The sequence below is a fragment of the Bufo gargarizans genome, chromosome 7, assembly GCF_014858855.1.
Source record: "Bufo gargarizans isolate SCDJY-AF-19 chromosome 7, ASM1485885v1, whole genome shotgun sequence".
Lineage (NCBI taxonomy): Eukaryota > Metazoa > Chordata > Amphibia > Anura > Bufonidae > Bufo > Bufo gargarizans.
Genome location: NC_058086.1, coordinates 11,693,322 through 11,710,682, shown reverse-complemented (window position 1 = coordinate 11,710,682; position 17,361 = coordinate 11,693,322). Strand labels below are relative to the sequence as shown.

At 49.3% G+C, this 17,361-nt stretch overlaps 2 protein-coding genes across 6 annotated transcripts in view; one reads left to right on the top strand and one right to left on the bottom strand.

Moving 5' to 3' along the window:
- Positions 1–12,412, bottom strand: part of NOL8 (nucleolar protein 8) — a 37,490-nt gene extending 25,078 nt beyond the window's left edge. The window contains exons 1-2 of one of the 2 annotated variants that reach the window (XM_044301746.1): positions 12,311–12,412; positions 9,762–9,926 (exon numbers count right to left, since the gene is read on the bottom strand). In XM_044301746.1, coding sequence (XP_044157681.1) covers positions 9,762–9,894 — 133 coding nt within the window. In that variant the 5' untranslated portion in view covers positions 9,895–9,926; positions 12,311–12,412. Of the gene's footprint in view, positions 1–9,761; positions 9,927–12,265 lie in introns of both variants that reach the window. The other variant, XM_044301745.1, reaches the window with a different exon arrangement.
- Positions 12,402–17,361, top strand: part of LOC122943759 (centromere protein P) — a 400,675-nt gene continuing 395,715 nt past the window's right edge. Inside the window, exon 1 of one of the 4 annotated variants that reach the window (XM_044301759.1) lies at positions 12,402–12,455. The gene's annotated coding sequence lies outside the window, so the exon portion shown is untranslated. Of the gene's footprint in view, positions 12,456–12,649; positions 12,806–12,951; positions 12,971–17,361 lie in introns of those variants that run through there. The other 3 variants (XM_044301758.1, XM_044301760.1, XM_044301761.1) reach the window with 3 other exon arrangements.

Here is a 17,361-nt window from a genome sequence, read left to right as displayed (position 1 = left end):
GGACCACAAACCCAAGGCGGACCACCACCGGAGCATCAGGAAACCGCTGCCTGCAAAACCAGGCGGCCCAAAGCAGCATCCGCTGATGCATGCGTATGCACTCTATAGAACCTTGTGAAAGTGTGCAGAGAGGACCAAGTGGCTGCTTTGCACAACTGTTCAGCCGAGGCCCGATGCCTCTGCGCCCAGGAAGCTCCGACTGCTCTGGTGGAATGAGCAGTGACGCTGAAAGGCGGAGCTCTACCCTTGGCTCGATAAGCCTCAGACACCGCCAGTTTAATGAAACGGGCAATAGCCACCTTGGAGACCGCCAAACCCTTGCGCGAACCCTCCGGAACCACAAACAGGGAGTCCGTGCGCCGAAAGGATCCGGTGACCTCCAGATAAATCTTCAACGCCCTGACCACATCCAGACGGTGCAGTTCCCGTTCTCTGGGGTGGGAAGGAGAGGGACAGAGCGACGGAAGGACGATGTCCTCATTGATGTGAAAGGCGGAGACCACCTTTGGCAGGAAGGACGGGACAGGCCGAAGCACAACCTTATCCTGGTGGAAGATCAGGAAAGGTTCGGAGCAAGAAAGAGCCGCCAACTCCGACACCCGTCGGAGAGATGTGATGGCCACAAGAAAAATGACCTTGCAGGACAGAAGGCGAAGGGAGACCTCCCGTAAAGGCTCGAAGGGGGCTGATTGGAGCGCCGAGAGCACCACATTCAGGTCCCAGGATGGAACTGGAGGGCGGTACGGCGGAACAGAGTGAGCCACCCCTTGTAAGAAGGTCTTAATTGGCCCCAGAGGGGCCAGGGGACGCTGGAGAAGAATAGACAGCGCCGAAATCTGTCCCTTCAGAGAACTGAGGCTCAGCCCCAGGTCCAGACCCGACTGGAGGAAGGACAGGATCGTGGGAAGAGAAAACCGGAGAGGTGGGATGCTCCGGGACTCACAGAACCCCAGATAGGACCTCCAAACCCGATAGTAGATCCTAGAGGACACGGGCTTACGAGCACGGATCATGGTGCGGACTACGTCCGCGGAGAAACCCCGTCGCGTTAAGACGGCGGTCTCAATAGCCACGCCGTCAAACGTAGCGAGCCTAAATGCTCGTGGAAGATCGGTCCCTGAGAGAGAAGGTCTTCCCTGGAGGGCAGTGGCCACGGTGCGTCTGCCAACAGCAACATTAGGTCGGCGTACCAAGACCGGCGGGGCCAATCCGGGGCGATCAGAATCGCGGGAACGCCCTCTGCCGCGATCCTCCGAAGAACCCGTGGCAGGAGGGGGAAAGGAGGAAAGACGTACAGAAGGGAGAATTCGCGCCACGGAAGAACGAGCGCGTCGGCGCCGTACGCCTTCGGGTCCCGTGCCCTGGCCAGGTATCGGGGGACCTTGTGGTTGAATTTGGAAGCCATGAGGTCCACGTCGGGGCGACCCCAGCGAAGACAAGGGGCTTCGAACACCTCTGGGTGCAGGGACCATTCTCCCGGGTCGATGGTGGACCGGCTCAGGAAATCCGCCGCCCAGTTGTCCACCCCCGGGATGTAAATCGCGGATAAGGCCGGCACATGCGCCTCCGCCCAGAGGAGAATGAGGGTCACCTCTTGCATCGCTGCAGCGCTGCGAGTGCCTCCCTGATGGTTTATGTATGCCACAGCCGTGGCATTGTCCGATTGGATCCGAACAGGGTGGCCCCTCAGTAGATGGGTCCAGTGTCTGAGGGACAGAAGAATCGCCCTCAGTTCCAGAATATTGATTGGAAGTCTGGACTCCGATAGAGACCAAACGCCCTGGACGGACCGGGGAGGGAAAACCCCCCCCCACCCCCGTAAGCTGGCATCGGTGGTAATCACCAGCCAGTTCAGTGGGAGGAAGGACCTCCCCCGTAGGGGGATATGCAACCACCAGCTGAGGGAAGCCCGAGCCAGGGGAGGCAGAAGAAAGGTCCTGTCCAGACTCCTCGGTGATTTGTCCCAGGCCGACAGAATTGCCCTCTGAAAGGTGCGGGATCGGAATTGTGCAAACGGCACCGCTTCGAAACAGGCAACCATCTTCCCCAACAACCGCATGCTGGTTCTGAGGGAAGGGCGGTGATGACGGAGGAGACTGCGAACAGACCCGCAAAGGGCCAGACGCTTGTCCGACGGGAGGCGGACCTCCGCCAACTCCGTATCCAGGAGCATCCCCAGGAAGATCAGCCGTCTGGAGGGGGTAAGAGAAGACTTGGGGTGGTTGATGATCCAACCGAACCGCGTCAGGGTCTCCAGAGTGAGTCCCACACTGCCGGATGCCTGAGAGAAGGAGGGTGCCTTGACCAAGATGTCGTCCAAGTAAGGGAGAAGAAAAACACTTCTTGAACGCAGAAGGGCCAAGACAGGGGCCAGGACCTTGGTGAATACTCGAGGAGCCGTCGCCAGACCAAAGGGAAGGGCGACGAATTGGAAGTGATCGTCCCCCACCGCGAAGCGCAGGAAGCGGTGATGACATGGAGCAACCGGAACGTGGAGATATGCATCCTGAACGTCGATTGAGGCCATGAAATCCCCTCTTTCCAGGGAGGCCACTGCGGACCTGAGAGACTCCATCCGGAATCTCTGCAGTCGGAGAAAACGGTTCAGGCGCTTTAGGTCCAAGATCGGTCGCACTGAGCCTTCCTTCTTGGGAACCACAAAGAGGTTCGAGTAGAACCCCCTGAACCTTTCCGTCGGAGGCACGGGGGCGACGACACCCTTGTCCATTAGAGAGCGAATGGCCGTGAAGAAGGCGGCCGCTCGTACGGGATCCCGCGGAGGACGGGACCGGAAGAAACGGTCTGGCGGAATGGACGCAAATTCGATCTTGTATCCGCAAGATACAATCTCGAGCGCCCATGCGTCTGAGATGTGGGCCCGCCATACGTTCCTGAACAGTAGAAGGCGGCCCCCCACCCGGGTGGGTGGGGGCGCACCTTCAGGCAGAGGGCTGCTGGCCTGAGGGAGCCCGTGTGGGCTGGGGCTTGCGCCAGGTAGATTGCGTCCGAAAAAACGGCTTCTTGCGTCTATCCTGGGCTGGGCCAGAGGAAGAAGAACCGGCCGCGGGTCTAGACCCGGTGGGCTTGCGAAAGGACCGAAAACGGGACGAACCAGCGCGACCGCGGGGGGCGCCCCTCGGCCTGGACTGGGGGAGGAGAGTACTCTTCCCACCCGTGGCCTCAGATATAAGTTCGTCCAGACGGGTTCCGAACAAGCGGGAACCCGAGAATGGTAGGCCAGCCAAAGAGCGTTTGGAAGCGGCGTCCGCCGCCCAAACCTTCAGCCAGAGTTCCCTCCTGACAGAAACTGCCAGGGCAGAGGAACGGGCAATGAGGGCACCCGCATCAAGAGAGGCCTCACAGACAAATTTTCCGGCCTGGACAATTAGTTGGGCTAAGGAACGGAGGTCCTGTAGAGGGACGTCCGACCCTAACTCCCGTTCCAGTTGCAAACCCCATTCAGAGACCGCTTTACCAGCCCAGGCGGAGGCAAAGACCGGTCTAAGGGCCGAACCAGAGGCAGTAAATATGGCCTTGGAGAGGGATTCCGTACGACGGTCCTCAGCAGACTGGAGGGAAGATCCGTCTTGTACAGGAATAGTAGTGCTTTTGGACAGGCGAGCCACGGGAGGATCAACCTTAGGCGGGGACGTCCACGTGGTCACAGAATCCGCTGGAAAGGGATAACAAATGTCCAGCTTTTTGGGTGTAACAAAGCGGACGTTAGGCCGGGTCCAAGCCTTGGACACCACAGAAGAAAAATCTGCGTGGATGGGAAAGACCTTGGAGGTCTGTCTGGGGCGAAGAAAGGACACGCCGGCCTGTTCAGAGTTGGGGGGGTCATCGTGTATGTGAAAGGTATCACGGATGCTAGTGATAAGATGCCCCACCGCGGACGCCAATTTGGACGGAAGCTCTGAGTCCATGTCCACGTCCGAATCCGCCAGTTCTCCCTCAGAAAGCGTATCCCTTTGAGAGGATAGACTTGACTGAGCTCGCACGCATGGCGGAGAGAGCGAAGCATCTGGAGAAGATGTGCGCTCAACCCTTGAACGTTTCTGAATATGCCGGGCCCTGGAAGATTCGCTGGGAGGCAGGGAATCAGTGGGGGCGGCAGAAACGGTAGTCCCAGCGGGTGCGACAGGGATTGTGGCAGCCTGCGGGAGAGGCGGTCTATCCACGAGACGGCCCACTACGTGTGTAAGGCTTTCCACCGCCTGAGACAGAGACCTAGCCCAGTCAGGGGGTTCAGAGGCACCGGGGGGCGCAGCGGAGAGCGGGCCCTGCACCGGGGCCTGACATGCAAGGCAATGCGGCTCAGATTGCCCACACGAAAAAAGTTCCTTACAGGCGGTACAGGCATGGTACCAGGGTTTGGGGGCACCCGTGGGATCTGACATGCTGAAAAAGTGGTCGTACCAATACAGAGACCACAAGGGATATAGCAACTATGACCAGGAGGGTTAGGAGAGGGTTAACTGTCCTACCAGTGCCTCAGAAGAACGTCAGGAGTAGAGAGGATCAGCAGCAGCTGCAGCAGCAGCAGCAGCAGGGAGCAGCAAACAGCAGAGAGCCTGCAGATAGCGCCCACAGAAGCCGAGCGATACACCAGGTGCTCAGAGTCCCCCACGTGTCCCAGCTTCCTGTCTAGGAGTGAGGAAACGCGGGAAGAATTCAGCAGAAGCGCGGGGAACAAGCTCCGCCCCCTCCAGCGCTTGAAATGTCTCCTGTGAAGGAGAACCTAACTCCGCCCCCAAAATGGCGCGCGCGCGCGTAAGCCACGCCCCCTGCTGCCGAAAAAACTCGCAGGGCTAAGAAGAAGCAGGATGCCATGAAATAAAGGGCCCGCAGGCCCCAAGAGTGCGGCGATTATTCCCAGGTGGGTGACCTTCTGCCACCATCGTCCCCTGCCCCGCCGATGCCGGTATGGTCATGTCGGGCATAAGCCCCGCCCCCCGTTCGGAACGGAGCGGGCGGCGGCGGGAGGGAGAGAGGGAGAGATCAGCCGTCTTGAAGAGTAGCCTGAAAATGGGGGAAAACAGCGTGAGATACACGGAGGGGAGCTGGGGAGGGTCTGCTGGAGCGCTCAGAATGAGCGACCACGGGTGCCCCCCTTACCCAGAGGGGTACATGCTTGCCGATAGGGACGGGTATGGGCTGGAAAAGCCATCTCACCTGTCTTCACCCTCAGTTCCTTCCAGCAGGGTCGCCCCTTCAGCTACTGGCACCGCAGTGGCAGGAAGCTGGGAGAGGGGCTTTGCGTGCGGGCGACCCCCTAGCTGGCGGGATGTAGGGGAGCCATTGCTGCCCAGATCCTCCTATTGCTTCTGTGGGGGAGGCAGCAGTGCAGATAAGTTGGCACTGGCGCAGCTCACCCCGGGAGAGCAGAGAGGCCCAATGCGTCTCTGGTATCTCTAGGAAAACACAAAAATAAAATAAAATTACAACAAGGAGAAAACAGCCCTGCAGTAGCAGGGAGTGTCTTGCCTCCTTGGACACTAAGCTAAAACTGGTAGCCTCTATCTCCAGGCTGAGGGTATAGCTGATGGAGGAGGGGCTTAACAGTTTTACTTAGTGTCACGCCTCCTAGGGAGCTGAGCTATACCCAAGGTCTGTGTCCCCCAAGGAAAATGGGCGAGAAAATGGCTTTTTTTTACACAGTTTTTATTTTTATTTTTTTATGGTGTTTATCGGACGGGGTCTATCATGTGATATCTTTATAGAGACTGTCGTTACGGACGCGGTGATACCTAATATGTGTCGTTTTTTTATTTTTATTTTTTTTAGGAAAAAAAAGGCATTTTTTTTATTTTACATTTTTATTTATTTATTTTTTACTTTTATTTTTTTTCACATTTCAATTTTTTTTTATCAAGTCCCTCTTGGATCATGAAGATCCAGTGGGGCTGATGGCTGTACTATACTTTGCAATGCTCTTGCATTGCAAAGTGTAATACATTCAGATGCCCTGTAGGTGGCAACAGCGGACGTTTTGGAAAGCGTCCGGTTGCCAGGGCAACCATCGGGGCTGCCATCGCAGCGCAGCAGCCCCGATGGTGAAGAGAGGGAGCCCCCTCCCTCGATTAACCCCATAGATGCCGCTGCCGCGGCATCTCTGGGGTTACAGCAGAGTGTCAGCATAGAGCAGAGTGTCAGCATTGATGGCGGCGGCGGCGGTTCAGGAATGGAGCCGGGCAGCGCTGGAAGGGGGGGGGGGGGGCTGGAAACTATCACGGCCAGCAGGAGGGGGCACTGATGGGACACAAGATGGGGCACTGTGGACATGGAATGGAGATGCTGCACAGATCGGGAGGCGCCTGCACAGATCGGGGTGGGGTGGGGGGGGCTGCACGGATGGGGGGGGGGGGGGGGGGGCACGAGGACACTGATTTCAGGCTCTGATCTGCAGAGCGCAGATCAGAGCCTGAAACCGGCATTTTTTCACTGCCGCGATCCGATTGGTTAGTCTGCACAGACTAACCAATCGGATCGATTGCCGGCAAGGGGCCACTCTGATTGGTCCCTTGCCGGCATTACCGCACTGTATGCTGTCCGTGACAGCATACAGGGCAGGGGCAGAGGCTTTAATCCAAGCGCTTTGCAGCGCTTGGATTAAAGAGCTGCCAGAACGTTTATATACGTGGTAGCTGCACGGGGTATGTGCAGCTATCACGTATATATACAGATTGCGGTCGTGAAGGGGTTAATAAAGTTTTTTGCTTATGATTCTGTGTGGAGTCTATTGTATACATAGGAGTTGATGTTATGGTTCCATACATGATATATATCTATATCGGTGTAAACTCTTAATAAATTTGTCTCATCAGTGCAGCCAGTGCGTCCGAAAATTAAGTCAATTTTCTAGCGAAAATTATAGTAAATGTGTTGGGCCGTGGTGGCCAAGCCTCCTCTGCTGAGGTCCACCTACTTTGTCAAGAGAAGTAGACAAAGGCAAAAAGGTGCAAATTATTTTTTTTTGCCCAAAATGCTGTTTGCACAACAATGTGCGTCTTTTAAAAACCAGAAAATCAGTAGCTAAAGTGACTTCTATAGAGAGCATGTAATCTGATTCTTTTTAAAGAGGATCTGTCATCAAAAAATGCAGTGCAATCTGACAGCACCATGTAATAGAACAGGAGGAGCTGAGCAGATTAATATATATATATATATATATATATATATTTCACATTTTTGGATCTTAACAAGGTTCCAAGTAGAGCTTTAACATGCAACAAGAAGAAATGAGAGAGACAATTTTTTTTGTTGAGCATTCAATTTAATGATTTAATGAAAACAGCGAATAAACTGAAACGGGACATTTTTCAGCTGATCAAAATTTTAGGATCACATGCCTTTAAAAGGCCAAATCTGACCAAAGATGTGGATTTATTGTCCGTTTCTGTCAGGTAGTCACACGTTGTGATGGCAAAGGCAAAAAAACTCTCCCTTTTTGAACGTGGTCGGGTTGTTGAACTGCATAAGCAGGGTCTCTCACAGCGCGCCATCGCTGCTGAGGTGGGACGCAGTAAGACAGTCATTTGGAATTTCTTAAATGATCCTGAGGGTTATGGAACAAAGAAGTCAAGTGGAAGACCCAAAAAAATGTCATCAGCACTGAGCCGGAGGATCTAATTGGCTGTCCCTTAAGACCCTGGACCCAAATGAAGGCCCTTACTAGTGCTGACTGCAGCCCCATAACCATCAGATGGCATCTGAGACTGAAGGGCTTCAAAAACGTCTTCAAAGACCTCGTCTCCTTGAACGCCACAGAACTGCTGGTTTGGACTTTGCAAGAGAGCACCAAACATGGGACATTCAAAGGTGGAAGAAAGTTTTATTCTCTGATGAGAAAAAAATTAACCTTAATGGTCCTGATGGTTTCCAACGTTACTGGCATGATAAGCAGATCCCACCTGAGATGTTTTCTACGCACCACAGTGGAGGGGGCGCCATAATGGTCTGGGGTGCTTTTTCCTTCAGTGGAACAATAGCGCTTCAGGAAGTAGAGGGGCATCAAACGCCCGCTGGCTATGTCCAGATGTTGCAGAGAGCATTCCTCAGGACTGAGGGCCCTCGTCTGTGTGGTAACGACTGGGTTTTTCAACAGGACAACGCTACAGTACACAATGCCCGCAGGACAAAGGACTACTTCCAGGAGAATAACATCACTCTTTTGGCCCATCCTGCGTGTTCCCCTGATCTAAATCCAATTGAGAACCTTTGGGGATGGATGGTAAGGGAAGTTTACAAAAATGGACAACAGTTACAGGCAGCAGATGGCCTTCGTGCGGCCGTCTTCACCACTTGGAGAAATGTTCCCACTCACCTCATGGAAACGCTTGCATCAAGCATGCCAAAACAAATTTTTGATGTGAAACAATAACGGCGGAGCTACTCATTACTGAGTTCATCTTTGGAAGTTTTTTTTGGGGAGGTGTGGTCCTCAACTTTTGATCAGCTGAAAACTAGCCTGTTTCACTTTATTCGTTGTTTTCATTAAATTAAATTGAATTGAATGCTCAAAAAATGTTTTGTCTCACTCCCATTTCTTCTTGTTGCATGTTGAAGCTCTACTTGGAACCTTGTTAAGATCCAGCCATGCTAAATAGGATTTTTTGCCATTTTTCAAGCGGTCTTAAACTTTTGATCAGGACTGTATCTGCAGCCCTGTGAAGTGCTATCGGTACAGGAGGGAGGTTATCAGTGACTGACAGCTCTCTCTCCATGCACACAATGCCAGCAATCACTGATACCTCCTCCCTCCTGTACCGATGCGGTTCACAGAAGGTAGAAAAAGCAGAGATGTAAGGGCTCATGAACACAAACGTATTTTCTTTTGCAGCAAAAATTGACCTGCGGTGCAGAAATAAACCCGAAACATGTCAATTTATGTTGTGTATTGCCACCAAAGACTTCACCCTTAGGATTTTACAAATAACAAATGTCTCATTGGCGGGGGTGTGCTACCCCACCATTTAGCTGTCCCCAAGTAGCTCTGCCATTGCAGCTACCCAGTTCCATCCACTTTGTAGTGGACAGAGTTGGTCAGTCCAGTGATGCTCCTAATGAAGTGAACGGCAGCACTGCTCGTCCACTACACAATGGAAGAAGCTGTGTAGTTCCCGCACTGGAGCTACAGCAGAACAGCTGATCGGTGGGTGTGGGGGGTGTAGGACTCCCACTGATCAAACAGGGGAGGCAAATTATGCTCTCTATGAATGACATGGTCTTCATGCTCCATGTACTTTTAGTTTGGAAAAATCCTAGTTCTAGAGCCAGAAATTCTGACAGATTTTCACAAATGCCGACAAATCTAAGATTACTTACGATTAGAATTAAAAACAAGGACTGGCCCTAATCAGAACTGGTGTGTGCCATGTTGGCGTATACAGTGCTTGCAATGGGGATCATTTATCAAACTGCTGTAAAGTAGAACTGGCTTAGTTGCCCGTAGCAACCAAACAGATTCCATCTTTCAAGGAGCTGTCAAAAATGAAAGGTAGAATGTGATTGGCTGCTATGGGCAACTAAGCCAGTCCTACTTTACACCAGTTTGATAAATGACCCCATTAAACTTACCATGGGGGATTACTAGTATTAGAACGCTTCTCACTCACATTTAAGGTCCTGTCCCACCATAAAGATCAACCTCCAGTCCACTAGATAGATGATAAAGGAGCGGTGTCATCCTGGGACTCCCGCAGAACATAAAAACAAGACGTCATCATCTAGCTCCAGCCTAAGACTGTCTTTTTGCGTACCCTGCTCATCTTTCCGGGAAATGATGTCCACTGCATCCACCTTTCCGAACCTCCCAAACCTTTCAGAAAGTTCTGCATCCGTGACAGAAGGGCTGATGCCACCAACATACAGGCGTCTCAGTGTAGCCTCCATGCTCCAGATGAATGTGAACGTTAGGGAAATTTCTAAGATTAGAAAAACAGGAAGAAGAAATACCGTAAGTATTCTAGTCTAATAAGTAAACTCCAAGCACTCAGGAATATTGAGCTTTGTACATGAGGGAAGAACGCAGACTGTTAGGCTACATGCACACGATCAGGATTGCGTGCGGAAAATCTGCACCGTAGGTCATGTACATTGTATTCTATGAGAATTTGAAGTTATCAATGCATATGATGCGGATTTTTCCTGACCGGATTTTCTTTATTCATTTAGTGAAATCCGCACCAATTAATGCGGATTGACCACACAGATTTGCCTGCGAACACCTGCGGATTTCAGTGCGGATTCGCCGCACATGAATCCTGAACGTGTGCATGTACCCTTAAGCTTTGGACATTCTTGCTTGCTAATCAAGTTTTTATTACAAAGCTATAATGTCACCCAGCTAGTCCAAACTCATGCACATGGAAATAAAGTATAGCTTTTGTAACAATGGTCAGATCCACACTGTACCTCAGATTTCATATAGAGGAATACAAAGGGTTTTTCTACCAAATGGCCTATTACAGAGCAGGAGGAGATTATGGAGTGCCACAGAGTGCCTGTAGCTTAGTAATACGGAACCATATTGCTCTGGCATGTGAGACCATACAAAAACACTAGGTAAATTCACACGACCATGTGTAATCCTTTCCGTTTTGCGGTCCGCAAATAGAGGAACTGTGTGTCCGCATTTTGCAGACAAATGACTTCTGTTTGTGTTCCGTATGTCTTCCGTTTTTTACGGTTCGCAAAAAACGAAAATAAATAAATAATTATATTATGGCCTTTCAAAATACGGATCCGCAAAAAATGGATGACATATGGAAACTATTCCGTATGTCATCCGCAATTTGCGAATCCATTGACTTGAATGGGGCTGCGGACCGATCTGTACGGACAATAGTAGTACAAGGTTCATATTTTTGCGGACTACAAATGCGGAAACACGGATGCGGACAACATACTGAACGTTGTCCGCACATTTTATTCACCCATAGAAATGAATGGATCCGCATCTATTACGCAAAATGCGGATCAAATTATACGGTCGTGTGAATGTACCCAAAATGCACTTAAATTTTGTGACTGGAAACCCCATCTATTACACAGACAGCTGCTCAGATAAGTGGCCGCCAGGCAACGCTAGATGTCCCCTGCAGCAAAGCAAACAGCAGCTTCCTGCAGCGATAACAGATGACCGATGGGGGCTTCAGTTGCAAAAGGAGTTGGGTTCATTAGGCCTCATGCAAACAAGTGTCCGTTTTGCGGTCCGCAAACTGCAGATCAGGAAAATACGGATGTGCTCTGTGTGCCGTCAGCATTCTTTTGCCGACCCATTGACTTCAAATCGGTCCGTCGTCCGCATTTTGCAGATATATTCTATCTTTTTGCAGAAGGGTCAAACGGATACAGAAAGCGAATAGATGATCCATGCGCTTTCTGCCTCCTTATGTCCGTTTCACAAAAACATGTCCTAAACTTGGCCGCAAAATGTGGATCACAGACCCATTCAAGTCAATGGGTCTGCAAAAAAATTCAAATAAATGCGCATGGACAGGATCCTCAATTTGCGGACCTCAAAATATATACGGTCGTGTGCATGAGGCCTTAACGACTGTAGTGCTGGTGCTGAGTGGGTGCGGTTCTTCAGGGAAATATGGACCGCCAAACTGAAAGTGTTTAAAGGGCATTCGTTTTTACTGTAAAATACATGCAAAAGTGCGGTTTCATTCGGACAGGTGCCCTTTAATAATACATGCGCCTCATGTAAAGTATGTGCAGAATCCTTTCAGGCATTTTCCCCAATGAACCGCTGAGACGGTTTCTAATTCTTGCCCTCTTCGCGGCTCCTATGAAAGGCAAAGGACTTTCTGCACTGGTGGCTGCACCCTCAGAGGGATGCGATATCACGGACACTGGTGACATCCCATCAGGCTACGCGACCACCGCGAGTGACCCCCGTCTACCCCTGGAATACCGCTGTGCCTCCAGCCCGCATGGTCGGTGATAGCCAACTGCTGACCATGAAGGCGAGCAGGTCCCTAGCAGCAGTGACCTTCTGGAGATTGGTGGGGATCACAGTGGTCAGAGATCAATGACTGATGACACAGCAGCTTTTACTACAGTCCATGGGAAAGTATGCGACCATGAAGGCTCCAGTCTGCAGGCTTCACCTTACTGCCGTACAACCGGATCCGAGAACAACCCGTATGCAGCATGTGAACAGACACCTAGTGACCGCGGAGCCGGCCATGGACACACGAGGTCTACAGAATGCACAGCTCATCACTACACCTCCGCTCTGACCACATACACTCACCGATCTCCCTCTAACGTAACACATGTCTGCCAGAAAAAAACTCACATTGCACTCCGGTGTCCCGAAAAAAGCATCCCGCCCGGAAACAAGTGCAGTACAACAACGTTCCGCTGTAGAAAACTCCCCTCCTCCGGGAGAAGGCTTTGTGGAAACTGCTCCTACAGGTTGGAGAGGACTCTACAGAGCCCAGGTATGTTCTCCGCTTTATCACAATCCGCTTAAAAGCGACGGCGCAAGCGTCGCGCAACACAACTGTTTATCCCGGAAAGGAAGCTCCGTGGTGAGGCACCCTGGAGCAAACCATTCTGTTGTAGGGAGAGCCAATTTTGCTTTACTCATGTTTTTCAGCAACTTTCTAGCTTCCGTACATATTATTTTTTCCGTATCTATTTTCTTTTTTTGCGCTTTCTAGAAAGCATGCTCTTCCAGTGTCTGTTTTCGCGTAAAAAGGGACTTGTGTTTTTCCCCCTTCCCCGTCACTGCGCAGCTGTGTGCGTCTGGTAATGGCGCGCTTAGTTTGAATCATAGAAGGGGAGGAAGGTAAGTGCTGGTGACAGTGACAACAAGTGCTGCCGGCTAATAGACCTGCATGTGATGGGTGGCGATGGTAATGGTGGCTGCCGTCAGGGAGATAATGGTGGAAACGCAGAGGAGGGTCTGGAGGAACATAAGTGGGCGTGGTTTGTGCCTGTTTGTCGGTGGAAGGTTAATTTGCATAATATGTAAATTTTAAAGGGCATCTGTCCATAGATCTGACCCTATGACACTGGCTGACCTGTTACATGTGCACTTGGCAGATGAAGGCATCTGTGTTGGTCCCATGTTCATATGTGTCCGCATTGCTGAGAAGCAGTGGCGTAACTAGAAATAACTGGGCCCCACAGCATATTTTTGAATGGGGCCCCCCTCCCCCAGTAATTTTTTCACAACCCCTTCCTTTCATGCCGCCCCCATTCCTGTGGCTAGTAAAGATCGCTCTCTCAGACCAGGCCCGGCCGCTGTTCCATCTATTTTGTACACTGTCTATACTGTCACTGTATATAATTTCATTGTGTAATACTGTTGAGGGGGCCCTGACAAAATCTTTTAGTCCTCCTCCTCCTGGATGGGCCCCTTCGGGGTCAGGGCCCCAAAGCAGCCGCTTCCCCTGCTTCCCCTATAGTTACGCCCCTGCTGAGGAAAATGATGTTTTAACATATGCAAATGAGCCTCCAGGAGCAACGGGGGTGTTACCATTTCACCTAGAGGTTCTGCTCTCTCTGCAACTGCCGAGTCCTCTGCACTGTGATTGTCAGGGGCGTGATGGTGTTTTCTCTGCCTGGCCCTGTCAATCACAGTGCAGAGGTTGCAGAGAGAGCAGACCCTTTAGGTGTAATGACAACGCCCCCGTTGCTCCTAGAGGCTCAGTTACATATGTTAAAAAGCAGATTTGTACTTATGGAGCTAGCGATTTGCCCCCATTGTCTGAGATGAGAAAACCCCTTTGAGTAGAATAGATGCCAGTGGAGCTGACCGATCCTCCTTAGGGTTTGACTGCACAGCAATCTTGGTCACGTGACAGCTGCCTCGCTCAAGGGTCACCGTGGGATCGTAGTGTGGAAAGAATGGGGTCGCAGTGCAATTCAGATATTTGCCTTGATCCAATAATTGAAAAAATATCCAGCACTGTTGGATTTTTCACGATTCTGCGGTTGCGGCATACGTACGAGACGTTCTGTGATCCCATTCATTTCTATGCTGGCACCGCTACATTGTGATCCCATTGCGATCCTTGGGTGCAACAGACGTCACACAACCAAGATCGCCCTGTGGTGATTTCCGGTTCCCAAGGCCCCTGGCCTACAGCTGACTCTTTCAGGGGAAAAAATGTTCCGGCTGTTCATTCACGTGGAAATATAGTAGTTCATGGTCGCCATTCAGTTGCTTAGTTGTCCGCGTAATATTTGGATGACTGTAGTCCACCAGTATTGGAGATCAAGCCCTCAGACAAGGGTGGCAATGGTGTCCTGCTTGATAAATAGGATTATCAAGCAGTGGTGAGGATACCAGTACGTACAAACCATTGACCGAAAACCCAACGGAGAAATTTACTGAACAACTGAAGAGTGTCTTAATGTCAGCAAAGGAAAGGAATTATATAACAAAAGAAGAATATAATCCCAGACCAATGATAGAAGCTTATTATGCTATCCCGAAAGGTCCTATAAAACGTAATCCAGTCCCAGGAAGACTTACCCTGGGTTCAGACCTGAGCGTTCTGAAAGGAGCGCTCTGTATGCGCGATTGTACGGGCGTTTACAATCGCGCATACAGAGACAAGCGAACACACATTGTCGAGCGTTCCCGAAAGTCTATGTACGGGAACGCGCGACAAAACGCCTCAAAGAAGCTCAAGAACCTTTTTTGAGCGTCAGGCGTTTTACAGCGCGATCGCACGCGCTGTAAAACGCTCAGATGAGAACCATTCCCATAGGGAATCATTGGTTTCTCCTTGTTGAGCGTTTTACAGCGCGTAGGAACGCGCTGTAAAACGCTCAGGTCTGAACTTAGGGTTAATGTTTCAGGAAATCAAAGTCTGTGTGAGGGGATCAGCAGCTACGTGGACCAGGTGGTCTCCCATACGAAAGACACTCTCGCCAGCCTCCAGGGTATACAGGGGAATGACACAGCAATGACGTAGAGGCTCTGTAGACGAGTACACAGCACAAATTGGGACTAGAAGCCATTAAATACTTTTTAAACACTAAGGGGACACATTGTTTTGAACACAATGATTTTGTTTTGTCACTATTACAGTTTTTGTTAGCACATAATTATTTCATATTCAATGGTAAATATCAGGCTACTTTAACACTTGCGTTTTGTGCGGATCCGTCATGGATTTGCACAGACGGATCTGTTCAGATAATACAACCGTCTGCATCCGTTCAGAACTGATCCGTTTGTATTATCGTTAACATAGCCAAGACGGATCCGTCTTGAACACCACTGAAAGTCAGAACGGATCCGTTTGGCTCAGTTTCATCAGACGGACACCAAAACGTTTTGTTGTCCGCCTCCAAAGCGGAATAGAGACGGAACTGAGGCGAACTGAGGCATTCAGAGCGGATGCTTTTCCATTCAGAATGCATTAGAATGCAAACTGATCCGTACTGAACCTCTTGTGAGAGCCCTGAACGGATCTCGCAAACGGAAAGCCAAAACGCCAGTGTGAAAGTAGCCTTATCTACAGATCACCGGGACAGCAATAGGGACAATTTGTGCACCGAGTTTTGCAAATATATTTTTAGGTTGGTGGGAGGAAAGAACAGTTTTCACGGAACAACACGTTGATGTTACTAAGCACATTTTGTTTTGGGTACGTTCTATTGATGATATTTTTATTTTATGGGAGAGCAGTGACTGAAAAACACTTCTCACCATTTGTAGATATATTAAATAACAATAAAGTAGGTCTTAAGTTACTGCAGAAATACACAAAAAGAGCCTTAATTTTCTCGACCTAAAAATTTCCCTTGAGCCTGACGGGAGTGTCAAAACAGAAGTGCATAGAAAAGCCACCTCAACTACCAGCCTTCTTCACTGGGAGAGCTACCACCCATTGGCCTTAAAGAATGGCATTCCGCTAGGTCAATACTACGGGCAGAATGAAATTGCTCAACGAAAGAGAGCTTTGAGCAAGAAAGCATGCTCCTATAATCCTATACAACTAACCTCTCCCAATCCAACAATTACATATAGAAGGGGGAAAATTGAAATGAGAACTTGGTACATAGTCACTTCCAACAAAATCACAAAGAACATAAAAACCACATGGCTGTCCACGACAGGGTCTTGTCCCTGTGGAGACTGTATTTTTTTTTTTTTGAAAATGGTACCAAGGAAGGATTTTATTAATCCAGTAGACAATAAAAGGTACCAAATCAAAGAATATATAAACTACAAATCCACAAGTGTAATCTATGCAATTGAATGTCATTGCCCAAAATTGTACAGTATATAGGAAAGACTATGCAACAATTTTTTTTAGAAGACTCATATCTAAACACTTGAGTTGCATCAATACGGAATCGGATACAGCTCTTTCGAGACCTATTCAAGGCAAACGCAAAGGAGATACAAAGAATCTCAAATTTTGGGGCATTAAGAAAATAAATGTGGGCCCAAGACTAGGGGACATAGACAAAAAATTACAGCAAGAGGAAACAAAATGGATATATCGCCTCAAGAGCCTGACCCCTCTAGGATTGAACGAGGGATTTACAGATGTATCCTTTCTCTGACTTAAGTGGCATTTATTCTTGGAGCCTCAGTCTAGAGAACGAATTGATGACAATAGCTGTACATGACCTATGGATAGTATAGATAATAAGGACAATTGGCAGCATCTACGGTATATGTTATGGGATATCATTAAAGGGTCTTTTCTTTTTCCTCCCACCTAGTGCTTATATAGCAACGAGCATTATAATGTTACCATTTTTCCGTGCCCCTGTTATATGTAAATTACTGGGTCAGGGAGAATTTATGATGGTTATAAAAATATAGTATGCGATAAAAACTAGCCTGTGTATAAAAGGAATATATGGTGACTAATGACTGATTGAGAATAATGAGGAAATTAATAGTTAAATATGCATTCATTAATCAACAACATGATTTGCAAACTAAGGAAAAATCGAGAATTTATAGATATGATCGAGTTTATAGAATAATTAAATAAAGGTAAATTCATGGCCAATTTGTCAGTCACTAATAGTGTATTATTATCCCCCAATATAAATACATCATGATCAAACAGTAGAATAACTGAGTTAAAAACTATAAAAATATAAACTATAAGCGGACAGATGATAGTAACAGGAGGATCGCAAGATTTAGAAGACCATTCCCGCCCTTTTCAAACACATTCTGCCCCAATTTCCCCGAGGACGCCAGATTAGCTGGCGAAACATGTCGGGGAGCAGTGTTTGAACTATTTTAGACAGCAGGTGCTCATAGATACAAGAACTTACTAAATCGTCCATGAGATTCTCTATTTAGTGCAGGGATAGAAGAGTGAGCCTGCAGCAGTCAGCTGAAACAGCTCACTATAT